The sequence below is a fragment of the Aythya marila genome, assembly GCF_965140915.1.
Source record: "Aythya marila genome assembly, chromosome: 19".
In the NCBI taxonomy this organism is placed as follows: Eukaryota; Metazoa; Chordata; class Aves; order Anseriformes; family Anatidae; genus Aythya; species Aythya marila.
The window spans coordinates 7,787,925-7,815,047 of NC_139060.1; the positions used below are offsets into that span (position 1 = coordinate 7,787,925).

Below are 27,123 nucleotides of genomic sequence, written 5' to 3' on the forward strand. Positions count from 1 at the left end.
AGCATGGTCCTGTTCTTATAATGGAAAGTGGATCGTACAAAGATTTGCTGCCATGCTCCCGAAATGTTTTCTGCCAGGAGCTGGAGCAGATCAAACCATCAGAGACAAATTGCACGAGCTGAGCGAAGTGGTACCACCAGGAGAAAACTAAACAGCTGCAATTTCTGCTTTAAAAACAACACAGATTGTCCATTTGCACTGTACCCATCCGTTGGTCAAAAAGACAGTTCCTTAATTTGCTACTTTCACCCCCAAACCACCCCACAAGCCTGCTTGCTCTGCTCGTAGGGAGCCATGCACGTGAGCTTAGCGTATCGCCTGTTAACGGTGATAACACATTAGGACCAAGGCAAGGCACCTGATACGGTGGACACAACATCCTTCAACACTAAAACCCCTTCACCTGGCACACAAAGAGGCTCTTACCTGGAGCAATTTGAATTTTGCAGCCAGACTCTGCCTGAATCCGTGAGATCTGCTCACCTCCCCTGCCGATTACTGAAATGAGTTCAAGAAGCGTCAGAACATACCGGCTTCCCTGAATAACTGCAGATCACCTTCCCCCTTTTACTCCACTGCAGCTATCTATAAAGGAACAGTTTGACTCCAGGATTGCAGAAGAGGCATCCACAGCGTGAACAAATTTAAAAAAACACAAACAAACCGAACAAAAAACCCATCATGCACTGGAACAAATAAACCAGTTATTTGGGGTCCTAAAAAAAGCCAACAACTTCTGCTTTTATTTCTTTAAAATTCATATTTTACTACCTCTTTTCGAGAGACATGCTATTTCCCTGGTCTGCACTTAAAACTGCTACATACTGAAATGCTCATTCAAACCGTGAGTGAAAACAAGCACCCATCTCCCTTCACATTTAGAGGCAGCAAATAATGGCCTTCCCTCTGTGCATCTTTTTGCAAAGCAATGTGCCTATCCGTGTTCATCTCCTGCCCAGACTGCAAGAGAGCAAATCTGTCGAGTCTAACAGGTATACCTGGCTGGAGGACACCCTCCCAGCTGTGGATCCACCGCCTGCCCGATGTGCCTGAAGCAGGATTGTGCTCAACACACAGCTGAGACACCAGCCGAGTCCTGCTCAGGAGCTGCAGAATCCCTCCACCATCCCTTCCTCCCCACGTGTGGCCCTGGGACTGATAAATAACGAAGGCTGGTGGGAGGACAGACTGCCTCCTCGGGAATTCCACAGCTACAGCTTTACGGTGGAGAGTCGGGAGAAAACCTGAGGCACTGAGGGGTAATGATCCTCTCTGTTATTTGCCTTTTCGCTCTCTGTATATCAAATGGGAAAAGATGCACAGAGATCTAGCAGGGAAGAGCCAACGCAAGCACTGCAGTCACAAAAGCAGGAGGCTGCCATGGAAAGGAAGAGTAATGACCATCAAGAGGAAGAGAAATTAGGAAGAAAGCAGCACCAGCAACACACGTCTAGGAAAAAACCTCATCTGAGCAATGCACGCTGGCTGCGCTTCCCTGCAGCAGTGACTGTAGGAAAGACTTTAAATTCTGCTTAACTTGCCTTGAGCCAAGCCTTGCTTTAACATTTAAATCTTCTCTTCCTCCCTCAACTCCCACACTTTTGCATACTCAAAGTAAAATATTTCAATGAGGGGAAATAAATTAACTTCTGACATATTTATGTGCTGCATCAGTTGGGATTTCAGGAACAGAACCACTACAACTCTCAGTAACCTGTACCGGTCTTGTTCTTATTACTGGACCACCAAGCTTCTCCATGCAGCATGCACCTGGATTTTAAATACTGATCATCTGGTCCCCATGAAGAGAACACCAGACAAAGCTTATCCAAAGCCAGCAAGCACAAAAACTCATGAACACGTTTTATTCGGACAGAACAAATAGCATTCTTGCACAGAACCACCATACCAAAAGCATCCAAGGTACTTACTAAATCCAACCATTTTATCAGGCACTTTGAACTCTTCTGTTATTACAGCCCTGAAAAAAAAAAAAAAAAGGAAGAGAAAAATCAAAGAGTCATTACAAAAAACAATTTGGAAGATGACTGTGCTCAGCTGTGGAAAACAGGCAGAGCATCAGGCTTTTGAGCGCACACGCAAGTAAATACCATATCATAGGGAAAATCTTTTGATTTGGAAGGGACCTCTTGGTCCTGCTCCACGCCCTGGCTGCAGAATGGACATAATTCCTCCTACACTGGATAGGTTTCTAGTCTACCATCCATTGTTGTCAATGGAAGAATGTTTTTTTGGATTTAACAGAGTAACAGCAAAGTTCCTGCAATATTTAGCCAAGACCTTCCAAGCCGCAGCCTCTGCCCACTCCTTTTTGATATGCTCTTGCCAAGAGAGGTTAACCGATGCCAATCCTGATATGAATGCCCCTTCTGATATTCAGATTGATATTTTAATCTGTCTGTCCCTATAATTCTTTTCCTTAGAATTTATAAAACCTGGTTTTGATTATCCTTTAAAGTCTTCCTATCTCAAGACTCGCATATCTGTTGCTCTTTGGACTTTCTCAGTATGTCTGTGCCTCAAACCCAAAGCAATTACCTAAGACCTGGCCACAATGAAGCGGAGAAGAATTACCTTGTGGGTTTTTTGTTTGCCATTTATTTCTATCTTGTATAAAACACGAGACTGAGCGCAGAATTTGCCAACTCTCTATGCTGGCATATGCATTATATACAATTTGTTCTGCAATCTCAGGAGCAGTCAAACACCTGCATAATGAGCTCAATGCAGGTTTTGTGGTGAGGCGTATCAAAGCCTTCCCATGATTTACTTCAGATCAGTTAGGGAAGGTAAAAAAAAAAATACCCACCAGACCTCGCCAGCTAACCTGCAGATAAAGCACCCTCCAGTATCCTAAGGCTCATGAGCAAACCCAAACCCTGCCATCCCTATCTGCAGGGGAACGGACCCCACCTGCTCCAGGAAGGCTCCGAATTCCAGCAGTTTTAATCTGGAACAAACACGGCCTGTTGCCAAAACATCCCATCCTGCCTGATTTACAAACCACCCTGCGCTGGAGCAGCTGCACGGAGAGCCTAACCAACCACCAAAACCAGAAAGAAACCATTTCAGGCTTTTAACCTAAGCAGTTCCCTGCATAAACACCACTCCTGGCAGAAGACAGGTAGCTGCAGAGCAGACAACACTGCCCAGCCTTTTCTGTGCATCCCTAACTGTACGTGAGCTCTAGGCTAACAGCAGCACCACGAAAAACTGATTTTTCTCCAGCTTTTGACTAAATATTCCTTCTCCTTTCTGCTGAGGGCCCCAGCAAAAGCTGGTGATGATGGAAATGCAGTACTCCCGACCTGAAGGTGAATCCAGCTCTAGAAATGCTCTCCCCTTCCTGCTCAAAACGAGACAGGCAACTCCTTGAGAGCAGGATTAGAGAAAACCTGAGAATTTTACTTGTGTATTAGATGCTAAGGCGTGCTTCACACTTGCTTTAGTCTCCCCAAACCATCTTTGACAATCACAGGAGTCATCCCAGGTCATACTACATTAACAGAACTGGAAAGGGAAAAAAAAAAAAAAAAGATCCACCTGCCTGTTTAATACTTTCAACTTCTGTAAAAATGCCAGAGTTTAACTCCCCCCCGCCTTGGGCAGGGGAAAGGAGAGGAGAGAGAATTTATTATTCTTGGTCCCGCAGGTTTACAGGAATCAAATTCAAGTTTCACTTCAACTCTTCTTTCTTCGTAACAACAAATAGCCTTTAAAGGGTTAGCAGAAAACCCTTGCTGGAGAAAACCCAAGCCGACAGTTTCTCCACATTCTCAACCTCTGACTTCCTAACACTACTACAGATGGTGGATCAATAAACAATTAGAATTGATCAATAAATAATAAAACATAACCCACTGCTTACCTTTGATGTACCAGGGCCCCTAACTGGTTACCTACTGTGGCAGAGAGAGAAAAAAGGAAAAGAAAAAATCAAAGCATTAGCACGGATAAACTAACTTCATCCCTATAGAAAAAAAGAGTTCTTACCATTTCATCAAAAAGAAAGAAAAGCAAAACAGTAATTTAGGTTCAGTGGCTGAAATGAATGCGTTATGTGGTACAAAACAGGAGGGGATTTCTTGATCAACACACACCATAGCCCAGTGTCCAGCTGAACACAGGATAGGGAATTGATCTGTGTCTCCCCATGCTGAGAGTCATGGGAGAAAATCCTGCCTGCCCAAATCCAAATCCCTCCAACTAAACCTCCCTCCTTCCCATTTAAACCCAAAGTAGTTAAAAAAAAAAATAATAAAAAAATAAAAAAAAGAGAGAGAGGGGATGACACCGGCTGAAGGGAGAGAAAAGGATTTTCAGGCAGCTTGGTATGTATTAAAAAAAAGCTAAAATAAAAGCAGGGCAGATTCAGAGCTTTAGTCTAGGCAAAAAGCATTACGGATTGCTTGCACATACTTCTCTCTGTATCTCTTATCTGTGCTCCATGGAGCCCACTTACACGGAGACCTGTTAAAGGAATACATCTGTTAAGTAACCTCGTGGCACCAAAACTGTATTTTATTTTTTTTTTTTAAACACATTTTCCTGAACGCACACATTCCAGGCATATCTGCGATGTTAGCCAGTGGTCCACGTCTGATGAGCGCTCATCTCCCCAGCTGACAGCCCCCAAACAGACTTTTTTTTTTCCCCCTACCCCCCCAGATTAGATCTTTCTTCCCAACGTTAATGGGGGAAAAATATCATTAGACAGCCTCATGCCAAGTGGGAACACATGCCCTGCTGGGCTTCCTGCAGGACTGCGCCTGCAGCAACCCCGCTAAAAACCCACCATTTGGTCCTAACAACCAGTTGCAGATTATATTGCATGCCTGGAGGGCAAGAGCAGAGAAACAAATGGGACTGGCCGGCAACGTGTGAGCTGTGATAATAAAGATGCTGTTCCCAACCACCTTGCAGCAACCTGCACATTCTTTGACCTGAAACAAATCCGCAATCAGCTGTCAGGGTTCGGAAGCGGACGTCTACCACGGTACGTAAAGTTTGGGGCCAAACACTTTGCCTCGAATAAAACAGACCCGAGAGAGTCAATAGTGTATTTCTGTGGGGTGTCGATATCTCGATAATAGGTCGGGACCAAAATATTGGCAGCCCGTGTATTTTATTACTCTCTCCAGTTCAGCGATAAGGCAACCGCTGCGTTATTGACTCCGTCGGATTGGTCTTTGCATATTCTCACCCTGAATATAAAAAGTCCTAATGTGATAACTGTCGATGCCGCAGCCAAAAAAGGCGGGTGATGTAATGGGGAATATTTGCCCTGGCTGATAAGCTACTACTGCAGAACTGAGCAAATATGGTAAAACTAATTCAGTATCTCACCATCTTGCCCCAAACAGCACTCAGGGTAATTTTTCCTATAGGCGGTAAGCCTTGTAGCTGTAGTACAGGATTGCCCTTGCCAGGACGAGGCCACTCATTACCCCAAGATGCCCAAAAGAGGGGTCTTAACACTACGAGGCCGTATTTAAACATCCACCTCGCATGGCCATTCACCTCACCAGCTCTCCTGCCTGCCTCTCACGCTGCAGCCGCTGCCCACAAATTACGAGACGGATACACATCCTATAATCAAACCCCGAAGTTCACGCAAGGAACGGAGGAGCCATCACTTTGTAACACGATCCTGCGCTTGGGAAAGACAACTTGTAAGGGGAAAGCTGCAGGGGCACCAGAAGTGGCACCAGCCGGGCAGGCAGCGCTGTCGGTGTAGGTAATGTGCAGCCCCCAGCTCGCTCCAAGCAGTTAGCTGCTCACCACCCCAGCCATATCCCCCTGCCTTTATTCACTTCTTCTACAAACCGGTTAAAAACCAGCTAAGCCACAGTAACTCGTGCACAAGAGCATCCCCTCCACGTGCCACAGACCTCTCCAAGAGCCGGGAAGCAAAGCAGGCAGAGATAACCGGGAGGGATCTGCCTGAAGTCAGATACAATTTCTCTCCCTTTGGGAGGAAAATGGATGGCCGGAGCTCCTGGTCCCAACAATCTGCAGTTTGATTCCTTCTCTACCGTGCCCATTTTGCTCTGGAAGACAGAGACTGATGGAGAGGCGAGGCTGGGGCAGAAGACGCCTGCGGCAGCGCTGAGCTCCACCACCTCCCTCCCTCGCGCCAGGGAGGGGACTGAACTCTGACAAGCCACGTAGATATTTCCCCCTTTTACATCTATTGAGTCCAATTTAACCGTAACTGCAGTCATTTTACTGCAAATAAGGAAAAACGCTGAATAAAATAAGCACAATTTCCTGTTAATGGCACCTGCTGGTTGATAACTCTTCGCTCGTCTTTAGGCTTCACCTTTAACTGAATTGTACCTAACAGATACTCAAAACAAATGCAGATTTTCTTCCACCCCATAAAGCAGAGCAGTGCCTCCCACTAAATTTACGTGCATGATGGGAATTTACAATCTCATGGAGAATATTGCCGTGCCTAGAACAAAACCAGAGCAGCTCATCCCCCAGAAAGCAGTGGAAAAGGGCTTTATTTCATGCTTTCAGACTGGAATTGGATCATCGTCAATTTTAGAAAGGTACAATGAAGATACTAATTACTCTGTTGTTCATCATTAAATACTGGTGTGTTGTTTGTTTTTTTTTTTTAAATAAATGGCCAAAACTTATTTTCCTACCTGCCCTTGCTGTGAATCTTTAGAGATTCTTCCCATTAGATTTCCTTATTAATAATGGTGATGTGCAGAGTTGCAGTTTTGAAGGAAGCTGCCGTTTTGCAACACTAAACCTTTCGCCAAGAGTCCTGAATTTCTGTCCTGGTCCCACCACTGCTACCGATGGGTCAAGGAGCATCGCTGCTAACTTGTCTGCAGGACAAGGAGACAGGATTTCCTCGTGCCCACAGGTATTGTCATCAAACCAAAGTCAGAGCAAACGAATGCTGTGTTTGTACAGCAGGACCGTGTGATGTGGGAGAGCCTCGGGGCTCGAGCAATCACGTCCTGTTGCACTAACACAGACCAACGTCGTGTTGGATGCACCACAGAAGCCTGGAGAAGGCAGGGGTGGAGAGAGGTGGTGGGGAGGGAAGGGAGGCTGCTTCTTCAATGATGGGTTTCACGTTAAATAAACTTATTAATTTGTGCTGGTAATTTGATGGACTGTTCGTGTGAAGAGAGGCCAGGAGCTGCTGTTGGCCATGAACAGGAGGATCTATCCTGTAGGATATCTGTGTAGGGTCCCATGAACTGGGATCTATCCTCAGCAGCAGCCCCTGAGCGAGGTGCCACTGGGGTCTCCCCGCAGCATGGAGCCAACCCCATCTCCTGTCACCTCCAACCTCATTAGCAGGACTCCAACTCCTCCCTGCTAATTGCACGATGACTATTTCCATTCTCTGGAAACAACCCTAAAGCAGCAAGGATAAAACAATCAGTCTCAAACCTCATCTAGACCAGCTCACCAGCACCAGTCCCAGCAGCTCACAGATTTGGGTGAACGTCTGCTAAGGGAAATGCAAAAGGGACTCACATGTTCTGGTCCCCAGCACTATGACAAGACTATTTTTTTCCTGGAAATACTCTAAAAGCAGCTGAATTTGTTTCGCCCAGCACGCTGTCATCCTGTCTTAAGGCCACTTCCTAAGCTGACATCAATCAGCCGTGCCAGCAGCTGTTTACGAAAACAGACAGGCAGAATTAGATTTTCCTGGAAGACAGACGGTTCTCTTGTCACCTTAAATACTTCCATATTCTCTGAATCCATTTCTCCAGCAGCATTTGTAACGGAAGTAATTTTCTATCAGCTACACGGGGGTAAGGATGCAGCAAGGACTGTGCACAGCCACAGCCACACAGTGCACAGAGGTAAGCAATCCTGAGACTCGCCACCAGATCTGCTTTCGAGCTATCCAGGGTAGCAGAACGTATCCCAGTCCCTGCACTGTAACATTTCCAGAGCATGATAAAGACAAATAATCGCTTCTCAATGACAGCATCCCCAAAACATAGCTCACAGCAGGAAAAGCAGGGAAGTGTGGGCACGCACTCCTGACTCCCCTTGTTCTCAGGACTGAAGATCACCCCGATAGGAAATGTTTTCCTAATTTAAGTGTCCTGTTAAAAGGAATTGCCATCTTTCAGATGCCTACAGCCCAAGTGCTGCATTATAGGACTTGGCAGCAAGAGCAGGTAGCCCATGAGTAAGGCACGAATCGTACCACGAACACATACTGAGAGAGAAGCACCCACTGCTCAGGGCTTCCTCTGCCAGGCTGCACCTTCCCAGGCTTCTTCAGAAATAAAACCCGAGGTGACCAAAGCAAAAAGAACAAACACTTCCCTCGCTCCTGCCCTGACAAGTCCGATTTCTCTGTGAGATTCCAATCCCTTAAAATACCACTTCCATTATTTCAGCTCTCCCCTAAGATCTCACGGATCAGATTTCGGGGCAGGCAGTGGGAAAAGTTACACAGCTTACAGATGCACGCGAAGGACCCAAGGGCAAACACACACCTTGGAGCTACTTTGAACCGCGTTACAAACAGGGCCCAGTGCTGAACTACAGGGTGAGCGGGCACTTGTAGGTCTTTGCATCCCCTGAACCCCAAATCCGACACTCGAGAGCCCAGCCCCTCTGGATGGGGCTCCAAGAGCACCACCTGCTACGTGGGATCGCCTATCCCAGCGCAAGAAACCAGCTGGAAGGTGCATTTATGGCCCAAACTGCAACTGTATTGACATGGTTTGTGTCAACACAAACAGGGTTCAGCAAGTAAGAGTGCTCACGCGTGGAAGTACAGAGTCCAACCCGCCCGCCACTGGGCATTGCAGCTACTTCATTTATTAAAAAATTCTCCAAGACACCTCGCTAAGAGGTCAGGTTTCTCAAGCTCAGTCTGCTGACACAATGAAACAACAGGGAGGGCTAATGCTTTGGGTAACTAGTTCCTAGAAGACAACTTGGATTCTTCTTTTTCAGGTGCAGCCACTTGGCTGAGCCACCCAGACAGCCCAGTGTGGTGCAGCCTTCTCCAAATTGATGCTAAAATCAAATATTATTGAAGGCAGTGACAAAATAGGCCCTATTCACGCCTCCTGCTGCAAGTGTTTCTGGAATGGAAGGAGCACCTTAAGAGGACATCATTTGAAGTGATGTCCACATCAGTTGAGTACTGCTCTAAGGGAGCTGGAAAGGAAGAAGAGGCCAGGACATGTTTGCAAGCCATTTCTTTGCAGTCGCTCTAGCCTAGCAATTCAAACCACACTAAACACATCTGCCTGATCACAAAAAAAAGCAGCGAGTTTCACGGTTCATCGCCTGACAGCCAAGCACCTTCCCACACCGAAACCAGCACGAAACAACAACACGAGGCCTCCGGCTTCTCGCAAACACGGCGATGCTCCAGCTCGAGAGACGAGGGGCAGGGGCTCACACAAACCAACCCACTCCTTCCTACGACACCAAACCGAGCAAGCAGCAGCCTCCTGCTCAAACAGAGCCAACGCCAGAGAACAAAGTGGGTCGTGGCATAGGTTCAGACAGCAGTGATGCCAGCCAGCCAGAGGCTCCACATGAAAGGAAGGTCTGCCCATGCTCCAGCACGCTTTTCGGCACGAGCAGCAGACGTGCAGTGTTTTCAGCCCCTGCCTCGTGCAGCTTTGTGTCAGACAGAAAACAAAAAAAAAACAACCAACTTTCAAAATGAAGCGCTGGGAAAAAGCTTTACGCTTCTCCTAAATGTCTCTGCAGGAAGGAATCAACCTGCAGAACTGGCTGGATGAGTAAAAACACTAGATAAGGACGACACAGACACATTTTGGGGGGATAACCAGCCACAGGAAAAGGTGAATTCTATACGTACAGCAGCACAGATACAAACACTTTCCTTGTAACAGCACACATTAGATTTGTAAAGAAAAAAAAAAAAAGTTCTTGTTCCCAACATCAAGAAACTACTTATTTTAGAAGTGTAACAATTCATACAACTCAATACATTTGCCAGATTTACCCAGTAAATTATTCTTTGGTTGTAACCAGTGTTAATGCTTCAGAGATTTAAGAATTCTCAAAGAATAACCACGAGAAAAGTCACACCTCCTATAGGAAGTTTCCTTCCAGCCCAAATCCACTTACATCCGTACCATTTCTCCTTAAAATTCACATAACAAGGCAAAACAATCAGAACTCAACAGCCATTCATCTGCTGTGCTATGCCCACTGCTACCCATGGGATGAAACGGATATAACACTGCCCCTAGGCACTGCCAGCTCTCAGAAAACAAGGCTTGCCAGGGAAGGCCAGCTTGCTTGCACACACCTGGTACTGTGCACGCGGGTTCCAAGCAGCCCCCTCCCCTCCTCAGACCACCACGGAACAAGACTTAAACTGCAGAGTTAGATGGCTAAACCCCAAATTCACGAGCTAAGAAAAGAACGGCCTCAAATCAGGAATACCAATGCCCAGGAGCCCCGTGCTACGCAAGACCAAACAGCACGGGGAGTCGTGCGTAACATTTCTGAGCACAAGCAGCATTGATTTCTGTCCTTAAAGCAGGCAGCTGCCTCCCGCACGCCTATTTCAGGAGCCGCACGCACAAGGCTGGCTCAGCAGAGCCCGCTTACCTCCATCATCCAGGGGCCGCTTCTGCACTCCATAACCATAGACCGAAGGGTCCACGAGTGTTGTAGAATTATTCAAGTGAGGAATATCTCCGATTTTAGCAGCAATCTGTAAAAAAAAAAACAGAGGAGAAAAATACAGTTAGTGCATTTTTAGTTTCAGCCACCAGAGCTACCCGTTCTTTCTCCCAACAAAGCCTTCACCCCAGAGCAATCTTCTCCCAGCTCTTTTCTGTATAGGTGGCTTTATAAAAAGCCCTAAGCAAGCAGCACTTTATTTGTACAGTAACCAGCCTTCCTCTTGCTTTGGCTATTTGTTTAATTAAGATCACGTTCGCCCGGCTCCTCTTCCTGGTCACGAGTACGTATTTACTGCCTGCGATATTATATTCAGATTTGTTTGTCCGTTCAGCTGAGGAGCTGAATCCAGCAAAGAGCTGAGCGAGCTCCCCGGCTCCGTCCCGGGGAAGCCACCGCCGTGTAGGAGGACACAGGCTCCTGCTGTATCTGCGCACATCCAGAGCCCCAGAAACGCAGACGTGGGCATCAGTGGGGGTGAGGGGAGGGGAAGGCGAGGAATGTGAAGATACACAGCACAAGGACGGGGCTGGGAACTCCTCGCTGAGGGCCTGGCTCAGCCTGAGCTCACTGCATGAAGAATAAACCACTGGGCAAGCTGTTAGCACAGAATTAGCTGCAGTTTCCTGCAGCAGTCAATGCTTGAGTGGCTGTGTCTGCCTGTGCCTCTGCTCCCAGCCCTCAGAGGAGCACCAGCCATTCCCGGGGGAGCTGGGACACCAGGAGGACACAGAGGAAAGAAGAGATGCTCCGGCATCACAGTGAGGGCACTGGGGTGAGCAAATAAAACAGGTGAGAGGCTCGCACTCAGTAAGAGTGAAAGCTGAGCTCGTCTCTGACACGTGGGACACACCAGGATCAAGCTGTCACCTACTCCCCCAGCCAGGTCTAGAAGCCATACGGGTGCAGGACTTTGGGACTGCTCTGAGCTTCTGCAGCCTTTGGGGCACCCTGGCACACGTAAAGGGCTTTGCTAGAGCAAGCAAGCGCAGAACAAACGAGCTGCAGGAAAAAAATATACATATTCTGTGTATTCTACTGCTTTTGCTGCCTTTCCCAGCAAAAAAGAAAATCACCAGATATAATGTGTGCCTGGAGTCTGATCACACTCTATTACAGCTGAGATTTCACCGGAGAAGCAGCAGAAGGAATAGATGGAAAAAGAGCATTTTACACAGATGTGCTTTAAACGAAGGCAAGGGCAAACGAGAAATATAACTAAAGGTGGCTCTAAAATTTAAGTTTTATTGCAACAGAAAGACATCCGCAGTAACTCTGGTTGTTGACACCATCAACTGCTGCAGAGGAATAAACAACTGCCCAGGATGCAGAACCACAGGGTAGGGAAAAAACGCTGTTTGAAATAACCTCGGAAGATTGAGGGCACTGCTTTTAGAAAGAGAATAGAAAACATTCCCTTCAATGCCTCGCATGAAAAGGGCTCCAAGTTTTGACCATTTTCTCATTCTGACCATTCCTTCCTGTCCTCTTTTAGAAAGGCAGCAACTTCGTTGGATCAGAAGTGCCAGCAGCCCGAGGATAAAATCCTGCCACTTTTCCCCACAGGATTTTGACTGGTTTTGGATGAACAACTGAAAACACAACACCAGACCATGAAACCCCCAGCTGGACTGACCTAGCCCCCAAAAAGGACGAACTGTTCGGTCATAACCTCATTTTAGAGTGGCAGCCCCTTACCCACAGGCTTCCCCATCATGTTTGGGATGCAGAGGATTTTAGTGAAGGTACGAAGAGCACAGGTGTCTCCTGACTACTTCAGTGCTGAAAAAGACTTAAAAACGCATTTTGTAGCCGTCTGTTGACAGCTTTAACACCGTAACATCCAATCCAAACACACTCCAAGAGGAATTGTGGTCGGCTGTAACACACCCGGGCTTATTTTGGAACATTTGATTGTAGAGTGCCCTTTGTGAGATCTTTCTGCTAGTGGTTATTTACTCAAAAAAAAAAAAAAAATTATAAGATGTGGAAGTGGCGAGCCGAGAGTTTGGAACTGAAATCACTCACCGCATGCACATGGGGTAGGAAAAATCTTTGTGGATAGCAGGAATTGGCCTAGAGAAGGAAGCTGGCATTATGAAGGTGTGAGCAAACATCACCAGCCCCACGGAAGGCTTTTGGCTCTGAGCTTTATAAATCCCTGCTCGTGCTTAGCGCACAATTATCTCTCCAGCACAGAAGCCTCAAAGTTAGAGGACAGAACAAGAGAGGCGATGCAATTTTCACACTATCAGCTTTTGGGATGTTTTTTTTTTTTTTTTCTTCCTTTATTGAAACTTGCACCCTTATCTCCAAAGCCTCCCAGCTGCCACGGGATTACACGCAGACGACGCGCTGCCTCCCTCCAGCAGGAAAAACACCCCGCAAAATCAAGAGTTAAGCTTCCACAGCAGACACAGCCATTAAAATCTATATTTTTTTAAACTTCTTAGGTCTGACCTACAATGGGAACCTCCGTTTCCACTACAGGTTCAGCGGGGAGATAAGCACAGAAGTTAGAACAGAGCAAAAGTAAGCAGACCTAGCCCTTATCTGAGCAGATGACCTTGAGTGCCGTACTGCTAGCCACAGCTTTTGTCCCTCTGCATGTCAGGCTTTTTTTTTTTTTTTTTTTTTTAAACCCAGCGCATCCATTTCACTGAGCTCTGAAATACGCTGGAAAAAGCATCTCTACCCCAGACCCGTTTCTGCACCGAATCCCCTCACATTAAAGCTCTCCAACGAGCATTTTAAAGGACACGGCATAAAGCTCGACTACAAATCTGCAATTGTAAAGCCAAGAATAACTAAATAAACAAGATTTGCCTGAGGCATACATGTTTTCCTAATACCTTACATTTCTGTCCTCCTATACCTTCACTTCCCTTTAGAAGTGGTGCAATACCCAAACACTTTTAGATATGGAACTTGTCAGCTAGGCACAATGGGACTCGAGCACCAGTGTCTGCAGAAGTCAGCTCTCAAAAGGGCCTCGCTTCTGGGAAAGACCTCTCCCTGCTGTCCTGCAAAAGAACAGCAAGCAGGAAAAACACCAGTTTGAGATGTTAGCAGGATAGAAAACAACAAGGCGCTGGCATCGGACCCGTCAGTGCCTCTGCCACCCTTCCCATGCAGACAGAACGCTCACTTGCATGGTAGCAGTTCCCCCAAAGCTCTGGGGGAAGCAGCAAAACCACCCCCAGCCATTGAAGGTGCATCCCACAGGTGGTTTCCCTAATTGCAAAGATCTAAAGCTTCGAGGATGACCTGAAAAAGTACTTTTCTCTCTGCCCTTTTGGAGTAAGTCTCAAGGTCTTTCTCTCCCTGTGGAAATCAGAAGTTGGAGCCTGCCACCAGGAAGGCCTTTTAAACACACGGCCCGTTGGCTCTCGGGAGGCCTGAGGACGTTCGCTCCCTTTCGAGGTACCCAAGCCACCTCGCTACGTACGGGCTGCCAAGCTGCAGACTCTCCTCTTCACATCATTCTTGGAAATTCGGGTGCAGAGAACGTATGGGAGGTTACAGGAATGCCACAGGTAGGAAAAGGGAATCACCAGGTGCTGGAAGGGCACACACTGTACAGGGAATGAGTCTGCCACGAGGGAAAAGAGAAGGTAAGAGCCAAGCTCCGTCACTGAGAACAAGGCCCGAGGACAGTCCAAGAAAAATCCATTTTTATCCAGAGTCCTGGCAGCTCTGCTTATCTTTTTTTACTCAGAAGGAGAGCAGACATCCTTTCTCCTGCCCCCAAATGCCACCAAAGCAGCCTGTGCCTCTGCGTGCAGATCGCTCACACCTACAACCCAAACATCATCCGCTCACCAGAGCCGTGCTGCAGAAGCTGCAGCAGAGCCCGGCTCAGACCTTCAGCATTCACCTGGAGAAGCCCTTTTCGATACGCCTCATATATTGAGGAGTACACACACACACCCCCCAAGAAAAAAAACCTCCAACCAAGTCCTTCGAAAGCAACGTGAGTCATTTCCTCCGGCGGTGCTACAGATTTCTTACTCTCGTGTTAGCTCAGGTCCCGGTGTGCTTGAGAGCAGTCACCGTGATTGATCAGGGAAGTCTTCCTTGCCTTGAATTATTTAGCTATTAATAACTAAGCAGAAGAAACCACAGCTCAAGGTTTGGGTAATGGCTCTCACGAGAGCTGAACTGAGCCAGTTTCATTACCAGCCTTCAGTGCAAAATTAAACTTTGGGAGAGTTCAAATGTCAAGGCAGGGATGCCGGGCCAACACAGGAAGCAAGAACTGAGACTGCCGTGTTTTTTCTCCTGCCCTCTCCCTGCTTAAAGCAGAAACAATATTCAGAAAAGGCTACAGCACAGGCCAGGAGTAAAAGCTGACCTCTGTGTAGCAAATCAGGATGGGTCAGGCACGCTACAGCATTAAGTGTGGTCAGTGAAAGCTCTGCCACCACCTCCAGAGAAAGGCTGGGTGTACCTGCCTCTACACCCCGCCTGATTCTCAGCCAGGGCAGCCAGGTGAACCTCTCTCCACCGAGCACTCCCCAAATCCCACTCTCATCCCTTAAATATTAACAAAAAACGTACATTCAAGAGGCAGCAGACAACTCGCTGCACAAAAACGTAGGCACTGGGCTCCCAGAACGAGTGCAGAGAGCACATTTCTCACCACACTTGTCTCTAGCGTGGAAGATGGGCTGCTATGCCCACAACTGGCAGCTCTGGACATTTTGACAGATTTCAGCTCAGACCGATGTCACACGCTCAGGGAATCCCAATGTATTCTTTCAAATATAATGAATTTCGGAGCAGCAAAATCGGAGTAAACGAGCAGGGCTAAGCTACAGAATTCTTTGATATTCCACCTCCTTCGTGCATCAATGTGAGGCTCCTCAGCCCACCCTACAAACGCAACAGGTATTGCCACCGATTTTTGGATAGCCCTGAGTTAGTTGAGCAGAGGCGTCCCACTCAACCTGGTACCCACCAGACAAATGCTGCGTGGTGTGACGCTTCCAACACACTCACAGAAAGCTTTCAACACATCACAACTGACCAGCCAGGAACTGATGATCTCCTCGCACATCGGTCATCGCCAGATTATTCAACGGAAAGCCCGAAGTAATATCATCAGATACCCTGGGATGTTTTTGCGAGGGGAGGCCTTCGGTTACAGGCGACCAGGTCAAGGCAAACACAGCTGCAACCCCTCTCGATTGAACTGCACAGAGCAGATAACCCCGGGCAGACAGCGCAGCTCTCAGACATCGCACGCAGTCAAGGCCACGGGGCTTTGTGAGCCACCGAGGAGCGACACCTGGCCTCACCTGGGGGGCAGCTAGCACACAGCTCGCCTCCTGCGGTACTTCTAAGGCAGAAACGAGCAGATGAAGGGCGAACTGGCTCGTGAGCTCTTCTAGGAAGGTGCAGGGTGCTCCTCTAGAGCACCTGTACGTTTGCTGCAGATGGTGCAGAACAGGCTTTGCTGCCACACTGATTCACCAGCGAGCCGCGAGTGACGGTACGCCGCTCAGATCCCTTCAGGAGCTCCTAGGGTCCGCCTTAGCTCCTTCAAAGTCTCTCAGCTCAATGAGAAAAGCGAGCCTGGGAAACAGAAGGCGAGTCTCCCTACCTGGCCTGGAACACTGGAAGGAATAAAGTCGGTGTGCTGGTACTGCTGGCAGCACGGAGCCGTGTCCCACCTTGCTCCCACCTTGGAAACACGAGCAGCAGGGACAGCAGCAGCCGCTCGCTTCTGAAGCCTCTTTCCCCAGAGCACAGCGCAGGCAGGACGCCAGACCCCATGGGGGAGGCTGGGACACCCCAAGCCCTGCAGAAGGCTGCCGGTTAAATCCCATCTCACCTCTCACACTGCGAGCTGCCATCTCACCCCTGTGACTGCTTGGGACACCCCTCACCTCTCCCTCCACGGAGAGAGGAGCCAGACCCTGCAGCGGGCCTTGGGGGCTAACCCAAAGCCCCCTTATGACCAAAAACCCTCGGGAGGGCCCCTTAAGGCACCCTGGGGGGGGCAGCGGCGGGGCTGGGACACGAGGAGGGGAGGACCCGGGGCCACGGTGAGGGGCCTGGTGTCACCCAGGGGGGACCCGGTGTCACGGTGAGGGGCCTGCTGTCACGATAGAGGGCTCGGTGTCACGATAAGAGGCCTGGTACCACCCCCGGGTACCCCGGAGCGGGCCCTGCCCCGACCCCGGGGCCGCCCCCAAGCCCGTCGGTTACCTGCCGGACCCGGTGCAGGGCATCGGCGAACCCCTCGGCCTTGATCCCCACGGGGGCCGGGCTCTGCCCCTGCGCCAGCTCCGCCATGGCCCGAGCCCCGCTGCCGCCTCCTTCCTCCTCTCCTCCTCCTCCTCCTCCTCCACCGCCGCCGCCGCCGCGCCGTCCCGCCCGGGGACCCGCACCCGGAAAGGGAAAGAGCCCCCCGCTTCCGGCGGAAGTGGGGCGGGAACCGGGGCGGGAGAGGGGCGGGGAAGCGGGGATGGGGATGGGGATGGGATGGGGGGGGGGGAGCGGGAACGGGACCGGGAACGGGGCCGGTGCTGGTCCTGGTCCTGGTCCTGGTCTCGGTCCCGGTCCCGGTTGTAGGCACCGCGTGCCGAGGAGCGGGGCCGTGTCCCCGTGTGTGCAGCGGGACGGGGGTGGCGCAAGGAGCAGCCTGCGGGCCCCTCGGGGACACGGAGCCACAGAGCCCGCACTGAGACCCCACAGTGTAACAGAGACACCGCAAACACACAGAGACCCCAAAGAGCACCCACAGAGCCCCAACAGTCCCACAGAGCCACCACAAACCCACAGAGACCCCCAAAGAGCCCCCACAGGGCCACCCACCTACCCACAGAGACCCCACAGATGCCCCACAAAGCCCTGACAGTCCCACAGAGACCCCACAGAGACCCAACAGAGACCCAACAGTCCCACAGAGCCACCACAAACCCACAGAGTCCCCCAGAGAGCCCCTACAGAGCCACCCACCCACCCACAGAGACCCCACTGAGCCCCAACAGTGCAACAGAGCCACCACAAACCCACAGAGACCCCAAAGAGCCCCCACAGAGCCCCAACAGTCCCACAGAGACCCCACAGAGCCCCCACAGAGCCACCCGTGGCATGGGCTGGGCTGGGGGCAGCTCATGGATCACCCACCAGCCCCCCCCCCGGGCACAACGCCTCCCCCCATGCCATCTGCCCAGCGCCCCGTCCTTGGGGGCTTCCAGAAATGGGGCACCCACAGCCACCCTGGCATCCCATGCCACCCACACCGCACAATTCCTTCCTTGTGCCACCTAAACCAGCCCTTGGGTTACTTAAAGCCATCCCCCTTGTCCTGTCACTGACCAGGAGACCCTCCCCAGCTTTCCTGCAGCCCCCTGTAGGCACTGGAAGGCCACCACGAGGTCCCCCCAGCGCCTTCTCCAAGCTGAACACCCCCAGCCCCCTCAGCTGTCTCCTCACGAGAGGTGCCCCAAGCCCTCAGCATCCCCATGGCCTCTGCACCCACTCCAACATCTCCACTGCTGCAGGCCGTGAGGTGAGCACAGTGCTCCAGGTACATCCAACTCATCCCAGGGCCGGTTTCCCAAAGCTGCCAGGCCAGAGCATTACATTCAAGACTCAAGCTGTGACCCAAATGATGCAAATGCCGTGTTTCTCCTCCTCGGCTGCCCGCACCAGTAGGGAGAAATCACTGGGGCTGACGAAACCACCTGGTGCCCCTCCAAGGTGGTTCTCACCCGAGTACCAACATTTTCTCTTCTCGGATCACTGCAGTTCTTATTCTTATGCAAAATGAGTGTTTCTTTTGGGAACAGGAGCAGGACTTGATGGGGTTGGATTTAAATCAACCAGATGTGTGCGTCTGCATCACCTCAGCGTCACCAACACCTTCCAGCCACGATGAAAGCAATTTCTCCAGCCACTCCAGAGAGCACCCAGGGCTTTGCTTCTCCCTTTCTTTCACGCGGGCAGATACTTCCCCTCTTTGCAGGCTGTGCAGGCAGAAGGCTGTGCCAGGAGGCACACATTTGAAGGCTGGGTGTGCTGGGTGAGCTTCAGGCCAGGCTGGGCACAGCCGGAGGAGCTCATCCACAGGCTGGGGACAAGTCACCGTCCCCAATGCTTGGCCTGGGAGCAGAGTTGGGCAGCGTGGGGCAAGCAGAGAGGCCAAGGCCAGGTAGAAGATGCAAAGTGGTTTTCCCAGGGAGCAGAGCATCAGCTCCAAGGAGCATCTGAGACACAAGCCCAGCTCCCCGCAGCTTTGGGCACCATTCGGGGCCGGTTTCCAGCCCACCACTGTCCCACTTGGACCAGGCACTGGTCTGCTCCTGTGGGCCTCTCTGTGTCACGGGGGGCTGCTTCATAGGAAAACTACTCCAAATCTGGCTGCCCTGCTCAGGACTGGCTCTGGGAGCCAGGTTTTGGCAATGCCAGCACCCAGCAAGGGGAGTGGGTGCCTCGGGGGCTGCCTCAGCTCACCCCAGCTGTGAGGGTGCCAGGAGGGTGCAGCCAAGCCCCTACAGCAGATGGGGCCACAGAAGGGAGTAAGATGGAGCCAGGCGAGGCGGTAAGAAGACATCAGACAGCCATTGAAAAGGAGGAAATTACAGGCCTTAAACACTCCCAGAAACAAATTTTTGATGTAAATCTTCCTTTTGAGGAAAAAAAAAAAAAAAAGGAAAAAGAAAGGAGTGATTCTACGCCTCCATCATCCTTCTCCCCCCGCTGTCCCCACTCCGAAGACACACACACCTTCACACACGCACACACACTGAAATTAGTTGTGACAGCTGAAATTCTCTTCTCATCGGACGACGTTTGACAGGGTACTTAAAAAAGGAGAGGAGAAAAAAAAAAACACACACAAGAAGAAGAAAAGGGAAAGTGGTTTGGTGTCGCGTGTGGGAGGCGGAGGGGGGTGATGGGGTGGGGGATTTCAAGTGATACAAGGCGCATAATTCAGGCTTCTTGGATTGCAAAAGCTCCTCTTACCTAAAGGGCCTGCTGCCTTTATTTTTATCCAAATGGCTCAATTACTGCAAAGCCCCACAGAGAAAATTATGGATGTTTGCCTCTATTTTTCTCCCCTTGTCTCGACAACTGTAGATATTTTGTTTTCCTTCTTTCCATCTCTCTCTTTTTTTTTCTTTTTTCTTTTTTTTTTTTTCTTTTTGGTGCTGGTGGGTGCGGGGGTGGGAGGTGGCCAGGGACCGGGATGGGGGCTGGATGCGGGGGACATGGGGTGAGGGATGGGGTGCTGAGCACGGTGGCCCTGCCACCGTCACCCAACTTGTTCCTCTCCCCATCTCCCACCTGTCACCTCGCACCTTTTGCTCCTCGTGTCCCCCTCATTCTCTCCCTCGCTCTTACCCCGTTTCCCACCCTGCTCCTTTCCTCCAGCCCTCTCCCCCTTCGATCTCCCCCCACCTCTCCCTCCTCTCCTTCCCCCGACACCCCCTCCCTGTGCCTCTCAAAGCCACCATAATAGCAGCTTGTTTGGCACTTCACTTGGTCTCAATGAGAAAATTCCCCCCTCTCCCTCTTTTTGCCTTCGTTATTTCCAAACCCTGCAATAGCTCCTTTGCTCAGGGCTGCGGGAAGTGCCCATTTTTCAACATTTTTCTTTGGCTTATGTTTGTCATCCTCTGAATTACCGCACCGGGGAGTCCAGTCAGCCCGACACCGGGCCCTGCTATTCACGCCTCTCCTGCTCCTTGAGATCATGTAGGGAGAAATTAGTTATTTATTTCGAGCACCACTGCAGCGCACTTCCCAGCAGAAGTGTTTGCTTGGATCCCCGCAGGAGCAGGAGGCTCCGCAGGGACCGATGGTTCTGGCCAGAACCGTGGCCAGGGCAGGGCAGGGGACGTGTCCCCCCGGCCAGGAGGGGATGGAGAGGGTCCCCCCCATGCTGAGCTCCTTCCCTGAGGCTCCTCCTGGAGCAGATGCTCCCTGTGGGAGCTTCCAGGCCCCCTTGTCCCACGAGGACATTTTATTATCGTGGTGTTGTTCCCCAGGGTGTGATGGGTCACAGGAGCACACGCGGCTGGGGAAACTTTGCACACCAAGTGGGAATGACCACAGCAACCCACAGGACTCTGCTGGGTGCTGGAAGGCCGGGCAGGTTTGGTTGGTGGAGGAAAAACCTTGCTCCAGCACAGCCCGTGGTCGCTGGACCCGGTGCCCAGCTCAGCTCGCTGGGTGCAGACCGGCTCTGGGTGCGCAGGAAAGGACGCACCAAGGGCACCGCCTCGTGCCACCAGCACATTTTGCTAACCCACTGCAAGAAATCCACCAAAGCAAGGATTTGGTGAGGCCTGGAGGCAGCGAGTGCCAGCCCAGCACGTGTGTGGGTCTGCAGACAGCTGGGCTGCAAGGGTGGCACCGCCACCGGCCACGGTGCCATCAGGACGAGGGCCTGGCCAAGCTGCAGCTTTAAAGACTGAGGAGAAGCAGCAGGAGGATGAAAACGCCAAATTGGCCCAGTAGGTAGACCTGCTATTTAAGTGCAGCGGAGAAGTGAGCGCGAGGAATTACAGGAGAGATGATAGCGCCCTGACAGCTGCCATTTCCCACCGCCAGCCTCCCCTAATGGAGTCCTAATGTAGTGGTGGGCTCCTCGCTGACAGCCCAGCCCCAGCCGGGGCTTGTCTTTGTGCTGGTGACAGATGGGACAGTCCGGCAACAAACCTGTAATCCTCTGATTTCTGCCGCCTCCGCTTAACCCCTTCTTCCCCCGCCACCCGCTCGCTGCCCAGGTGTGCAACCGATGGGGCCCCCACCACCACCCCGCTGCAGGGCGCCGGGTCCCTGCGTCCCGGAGGACACAAACGAAGGATTTGGGGAGCGGGTGGCAGCCTGCGGGTCCCTCCCCATCGTTTGGTGGCTGCTGGCAGGTGGCAGGGCTCAGTTTGGGTACCAAAGCAAGGCAGAGCTGACTGTGATGTGGCTCCCCGTGGGGAAAGGAAAAAGGCAGAGCACATCCTGGCCAGGTTCCCCATCCTGGCTGGGTTCTCTGTCCTGGCTGGGTTCCCCATCCTGGCCAGGTTCCCCGTGCCGCTGTGCCCGGGTGACATTTAAGCGTGCAGGTGAGCCGGGGCAGGTGTGCTCCGCAGCTCTGCGCCCCCCCGGGGGGCTCCGGGCTGCCTGCCCAAAACGGTGGCCAGGGGCTGTGCCACCAGCCGCAGGGGATGCCGAGGGGGTGGCAGCAGGAAACGCTGCCAAAGTTTCCTGGCAAGAAAAGAAATGCTAGTCCCTGAGCTTGTCTTGCAGCTCCGAGGGAAAAGCAGGCTTGCTGCAGGATGCTGTGACGCAGAGGACAGGGGCAGAGGCACGCTCTCCCCCCCGGGGATACAAGGGACAGATTAAACACCTGGCGATCCTCTCTCCCCCCATCCCACCACCAGGATGGGCCCAAAAGGATCCCTGGGGAGAGATTTTTGGATGCTTCATTAGGCAAAGGGTCAAGCCCCTCCACCTCCATCCCGGCACTGAGCATCTCTCTAACATCCAGCTCCGTCACCCCAGGATCTCACGCACCGGGCAGAAACTCCGCAGCCCTGCAAGGTCCCAGCTCTCCCCTCACCTCTTCACCGATCCCCCTGCAGCATCCCTGCCCTATTTGCTGCTGGGGGAAGGAGCTGGGACAAGGCAGAGCTCTGCTTGCCCATCCTGCTGGCACACGCAGGGGGACTCCAAGCTGAGCCCTGCTCCGCTGCGCTCCCATCCCTTGGGCAGCCCCCTGGGACCTGGCCACGGACACAGCAGATAGAAAACCCCCATCCCAAACCCCTTCCCCTACGGGAGAGGAGCTGAGCCTACGGGGCTGATCCCGGGGATGCTGGGGGCTTCGGACACCCCTTGCCCTGCAGGGAGCCCGGTGCTCCGGCAGCATCCGAGCCTCCCTGGCAGGAGAGCGAGCTGCAGCGCACGCAGGTACTCGGCACAATTAGCCAACAAGTGGCTGTTTTGTGAGGGATTGTTGCTGATGTGTTTTAAGTGGCTTTCTGAGTGGAAAATGTTAGGCGCTGGAGAGGCCGGCAGACAAAGGGGGGGATGCATTAGGTTTTATTGGTCTGGTTTGCACACATCTGACATCACTCTATTAAGCAAGTTCTGCCCGGCTTTGGGGAAAATGAAAAATAAAACGAGGAAAAAAAAAACAAAAAAACAAAAATGGGGGGGAGGAGGGGGGGGACGAGGGCGCGGGGAGCGCGAGCGATTCAAACAGGCAAGCGGGGGCTTAATAGCAGGAGACACTGGAGCAAACTGTGTCAACCAGATGGGACCCGGGTGCTGCGGGAGGAGAGGGGAATTAGCCAACCCGCGCTTTGTTCCAGCAGAAAGCGCGGCCCTCTCCCCCCCAGGAGCTGCCTACGTGTGATATAATACAGCCCCTTTCAGCCGCTAAGCTGGCCAAGGACAAAAGTCACCGATAAATAGCGAGAGGGAGAGGCTGAAAGCAAAAGGCAGAGCTGCCCACAGCCCCGCTCTCTCCTCGGGCCGCCCGGCGCGTGCGCGGCCCGCGGGCAGCCCCGGGGACTTGTGCCAAGGATGGAGGTGACAGCGGGGGACGAGGCTGGGCAGGGACACCGGGCATTTAGTGGGGCCACTGTGGCCGTCCCCGTTTTCTCTGCCTTGGTTCCCAGCTGGGGATGTGAGAGCGGGGACCTCGTCCCAGAACTGGTGGCCCTGCCCAAGGCCACCGCCTGGGGACACCGAGCCAACGTGTGCGTCCTGTCCGAGCACCAAACCCCTGGCCCCAATAAAATGGTTGAAACACCAAATTTCTCACCCAGCCCCAGCTTTCCCTGCAGCCTCGTGCTTGGAACCACGGCCCCATCACCACATTTCTCCCTGCTCCACGGCACGAGGAGCCTTTTCCCCTCCCGTCCCCCTTCTGGCACCCGGACACGTCTCACCGGGAACCACAGACTGGAGTAAGGAGACCCCAAAAATCCCCGTCTGAGCTGAAAGCCGTGGCCAGAGGGGGGTGGGGGGCAAGCAGTAAACCAGCCACAGCATCATGCAAACAAGCAGGGGCCCAGCCCCTGCACCCGGAGGGGGCTGACAGAAATATCGATCGCAAAAGGACCCCGGGCGAGGCGCTGGGTGCGAGGGGGGGGTCAGGGAGCAGCGGCTCAGCTGGCGGCCCCTACGGGTGGTGTGGGGGGACCAGGGTGGGCAAGGGGAGTGCTGGGGGCCTGGGGATGCCCCACGCGATGCCGAGGGGCTGAGGCCAAAGTGCTTTCGCCAAGGGGAGGTAAAACAAATCGATGAGGGGCCGCCGTGACACGCTGACCCTGGCGCTGAGCCGCGGCTTTAACGCCTGCCCGTAAATGTGAGCGGGGCTGGGGGGCACGGAGGCAGATGGCCGGGTAGGGGGGATGCGAGGGGACACTTGCTGGTGGGATGAGGAAGGGGAGAGTGCTCCCAAATTGAGTGGAGACCCCCGGGGAGGGGAGGCTGGGGAGCCCAGATGCTGGCACGGGGACGGGTGCAAGGAGCAAGGTGCCCCCCGCAGCCGAGCATCGCTCCCCAGCTGGTCCCTGCTCCTGGGCACGTGCCCTGCTCCATTTGGGGGGGCTTCAGGGGACACCCCAAGGTTTCTCCAAGCCCATTGCTGAGGGGAAACGTCCCCCAAAAAGAGCCGTGCACAGGGCTGTGACAGGTCTCGGTTTCCAGCCCTCACCTCCCCGCTCCCACCTGCTGAAGCGAGGGCAGGAAGGCACCAACGGCCGCGGATCCTATTACCGGCGGCCAACAAAACCTACAAAACCTACCTGTCCCTTCCCAGCCCCTCTCCCACCGCCCTTTCCCGGGGGAGGGGGGACACAGATCCGAGGGTCCCCCCCTGCCCGCCACGATCGAGTGACCAGATGGACACCGGCCTCGCGCGGCAGCTCCTCTGTGGGTCCCTTGTCTCCCCGCAGCCAGCTGAGCTTTGACGCCCTGTCCCCCCGGGGCAGCCTTTTGTCACGGGGGCGCAGAAGGGGCCCCCCGCGTCCCTCTGATCCCCGCCACCCCCCACCCCCGGCAGCATAAAGCTGGCTTTCAGGGACCCCCGCGCCGGCGTTGGGAAACTCCCGGGGAAGGAGCAAGGGCGCTTCTTGTTAAACGGGGAGACAAAGCCACCTTGTTAAGGGGTTTACAAAGGCGACCATCTCCCCCCCTCGCCTGGGAAGCCAGTGGCCGGCGGCTCCCAACCACACCAGGGGGATGCCTTTCCCTCGGATAGATATAAATACTTCAGAGCCGTGCTTGGGGCACCTTTGGCACCCCCCCGTAGCCATTTGGAGCTGAATCTCCGAAGGAAAATGGGGTCCAAATACCCATCCTGTGGCCCCGTTGGGTTTTCCCACAAACACGCTGCTGCTGCTGCTGGCTGTGCCGCAGGGGAGCAGCGTCCTCGGTGCCGCAAGGCTGCCGCCTGCCCCAAATTACAGGGCGGGCAGTAGCACAAGGGGATTTTCTCCCCTCCTTTAGGATAGGTGGGACGAGGACCCCCCCCCCCCCGAGGTCACTTCGCAGATGGGGAGATGGAGCCCAGCAGGTGACAGGGACAGGGTCCCATCGGGACAGCCCAGCAGCCCCCGGCCCATCACCACTGACCTCCCCGCTTCCCTCCGGCAAAACGCCGTCCCTTTAGCTCTCGGGGACCTGAGGATCGTGTTTTCCACGTAAAAATACACGTTTTAAGCAAAATCCCAGCAGCCTCAGCACAGGCGCACTGTCCACCCCCAGAGTTTCCTCCGAACCCCTGTTTATTTTCTCTGCCTTCTGTAAGAAGAGCCCCTGCTCTGAACAAAGTCAGCGGGACCTTTGGCACAGCCTGCGTGGGACCTTCCCCTGCTCCTACAGCATGGGGAGCAGCGAGGGGCAGCTCAGCCCCCCCAGGACCCTCTCCCTTCGCAGTTTTGGGGGGACTCAGCACATCGCAGCCATGTCCAGCCCCCCCAGGCCCCGCTGCTCCAACCTGCACGTTGTTCGGGGTTGTTCTTAGCAACGCCTGCTCTAAAACCCACGTGCACGTTAAACCTTAAACCCGGTAATTACCTCTACCTCCGGAGAAAGGGGAAAATTGATTTTGCCATAGTGATGCAGCAGGCTGCAACAGCCGGCATTGGCTGGCCAGCTTTTAAAATCCAGGTCTGCACGGGGCCGGGCAAAGATTGCCCTGGAGAAAAGACCTGCCCCGGGCTGGCTCCAGCCTCTCCATCCCTGCCTTCCCCCTCCTGCATCCCCCCAGCCCCATGGGGCCCCGCTGGAGCGAGCTGCCCACGCACGCACCTGCCAGCAGTCCCCAGGGATGAGCAAATCCCCGTGGGGTGAGCCCTGTCAGGGAGCAAGAGCGTTGCCAAAAAAGCCAAATTATCACCAAGGAGCTCTCTCGCCCCTGCTTCTCCCTGCGGCACACGCTCGCCTCCCACCTCCGCTTGCAGGTGGCACTTGGAGGGGACCACATCCCTCCTGGCATCGTCCCCACAGCCTCCTCCCTGGGGAAATGACATCCTTGGGCAGGGGGACCAGAGGAGATGGCACCTTGTGCGCCTTGAACAAGCAAACCTGGCCACCCGTGCCATGCTCCCGAGGGCGGTGCTGCCACCCTGGGTGCGGGTCCCTCTCCAAGTAGCCCTGGGCCACCTCTCGTGGGGCTCTGCCAGGCTCAGGGCAGCTGTCCCTGGCCGTGACCAGCCATAAATTGGACCGCTGCGGCTTTAAAGAGCTGTGCCTGCTCCTCGGCTTGCTGCAGGGCTGGTGGCAGCCGGGAGAGCCGAGGACACCTGCGGAGATCCTGTACAGCTGGGGAAGATTAGCCTTTTCCACTAGACAAGACCCATTACCATGTTCCAATATACCATCACTTCCGCTAGGAGAGCCCGCAGATGAGATATCGATTGCGGTGACCCCAGACGAGCCCTTCCCTGGAGCCTGGCAGGGTTGTGGAGCAGCCCCACGGCACGGCACCCATGCAGGAGGGAAGGAGCAGAGGGCAAAGATGGGGTGTCCAGAATATCACCCCCTTAATGCTTCTGCTGGGGAGCTCCCAGGTGGTTCGGGTGCATCCTGCTGCTCCCCCCGGTGTTTTTTTCCTGCTGCTGGCCACTGCCGGGTGGCCCTGCAGGAGCCCGACGCTGCTCAGCCCCACTGGGGAGGGGAGGTGCTGGGAAGCTCCAGAGAGAAACCATAAAAACGTGGGGACTGGGAGGGCTAACGGTGATTTAAGCGGCGCAGTAATTAAACACGGTGTTGGGTTTGGAGCAACCTGGTGGCAGCACCCAGCGGAAAGGGCAGGCGCTTGCTGGCTCTCTTCTATCCCCCTGCTTTCACCCCAAAAAGACTTGCACCCTCCTTAACCTGGCTTTCCAGCAGCACCAAGCTCTGCTTTCCCTGCGTGCTGCCTTTCCCTCCCTGGGACCTGCTGCCCAAGGAGCACCC

General features: G+C 53.2%; 1 protein-coding gene across 3 annotated transcripts in view; it reads right to left on the minus strand.

Annotated features, from left to right (window-relative positions):
• Positions 1-17,057, minus strand: part of FUBP3 (far upstream element binding protein 3) — a 38,133-nt gene extending 21,076 nt beyond the window's left edge. Inside the window, exons 1-6 of one of the 3 annotated variants that reach the window (XM_082775286.1) lie at positions 16,912-17,057; positions 10,624-10,729; positions 4,441-4,491; positions 3,890-3,920; positions 1,932-1,981; positions 427-498 (exon numbers count right to left, since the gene is read on the minus strand). In XM_082775286.1, the coding sequence (XP_082631412.1) occupies positions 427-498; positions 1,932-1,981; positions 3,890-3,920; positions 4,441-4,491; positions 10,624-10,729; positions 16,912-16,998 (397 nt within the window). In that variant the 5' untranslated portion in view covers positions 16,999-17,057. Of the gene's footprint in view, positions 1-426; positions 499-1,931; positions 1,982-3,889; positions 3,924-4,440; positions 4,492-10,623; positions 10,730-16,911 lie in introns of all 3 variants that reach the window. The other 2 variants (XM_082775285.1, XM_082775287.1) reach the window with 2 other exon arrangements.
• Between the last annotated feature and the right edge of the window lie 10,066 nt (positions 17,058-27,123).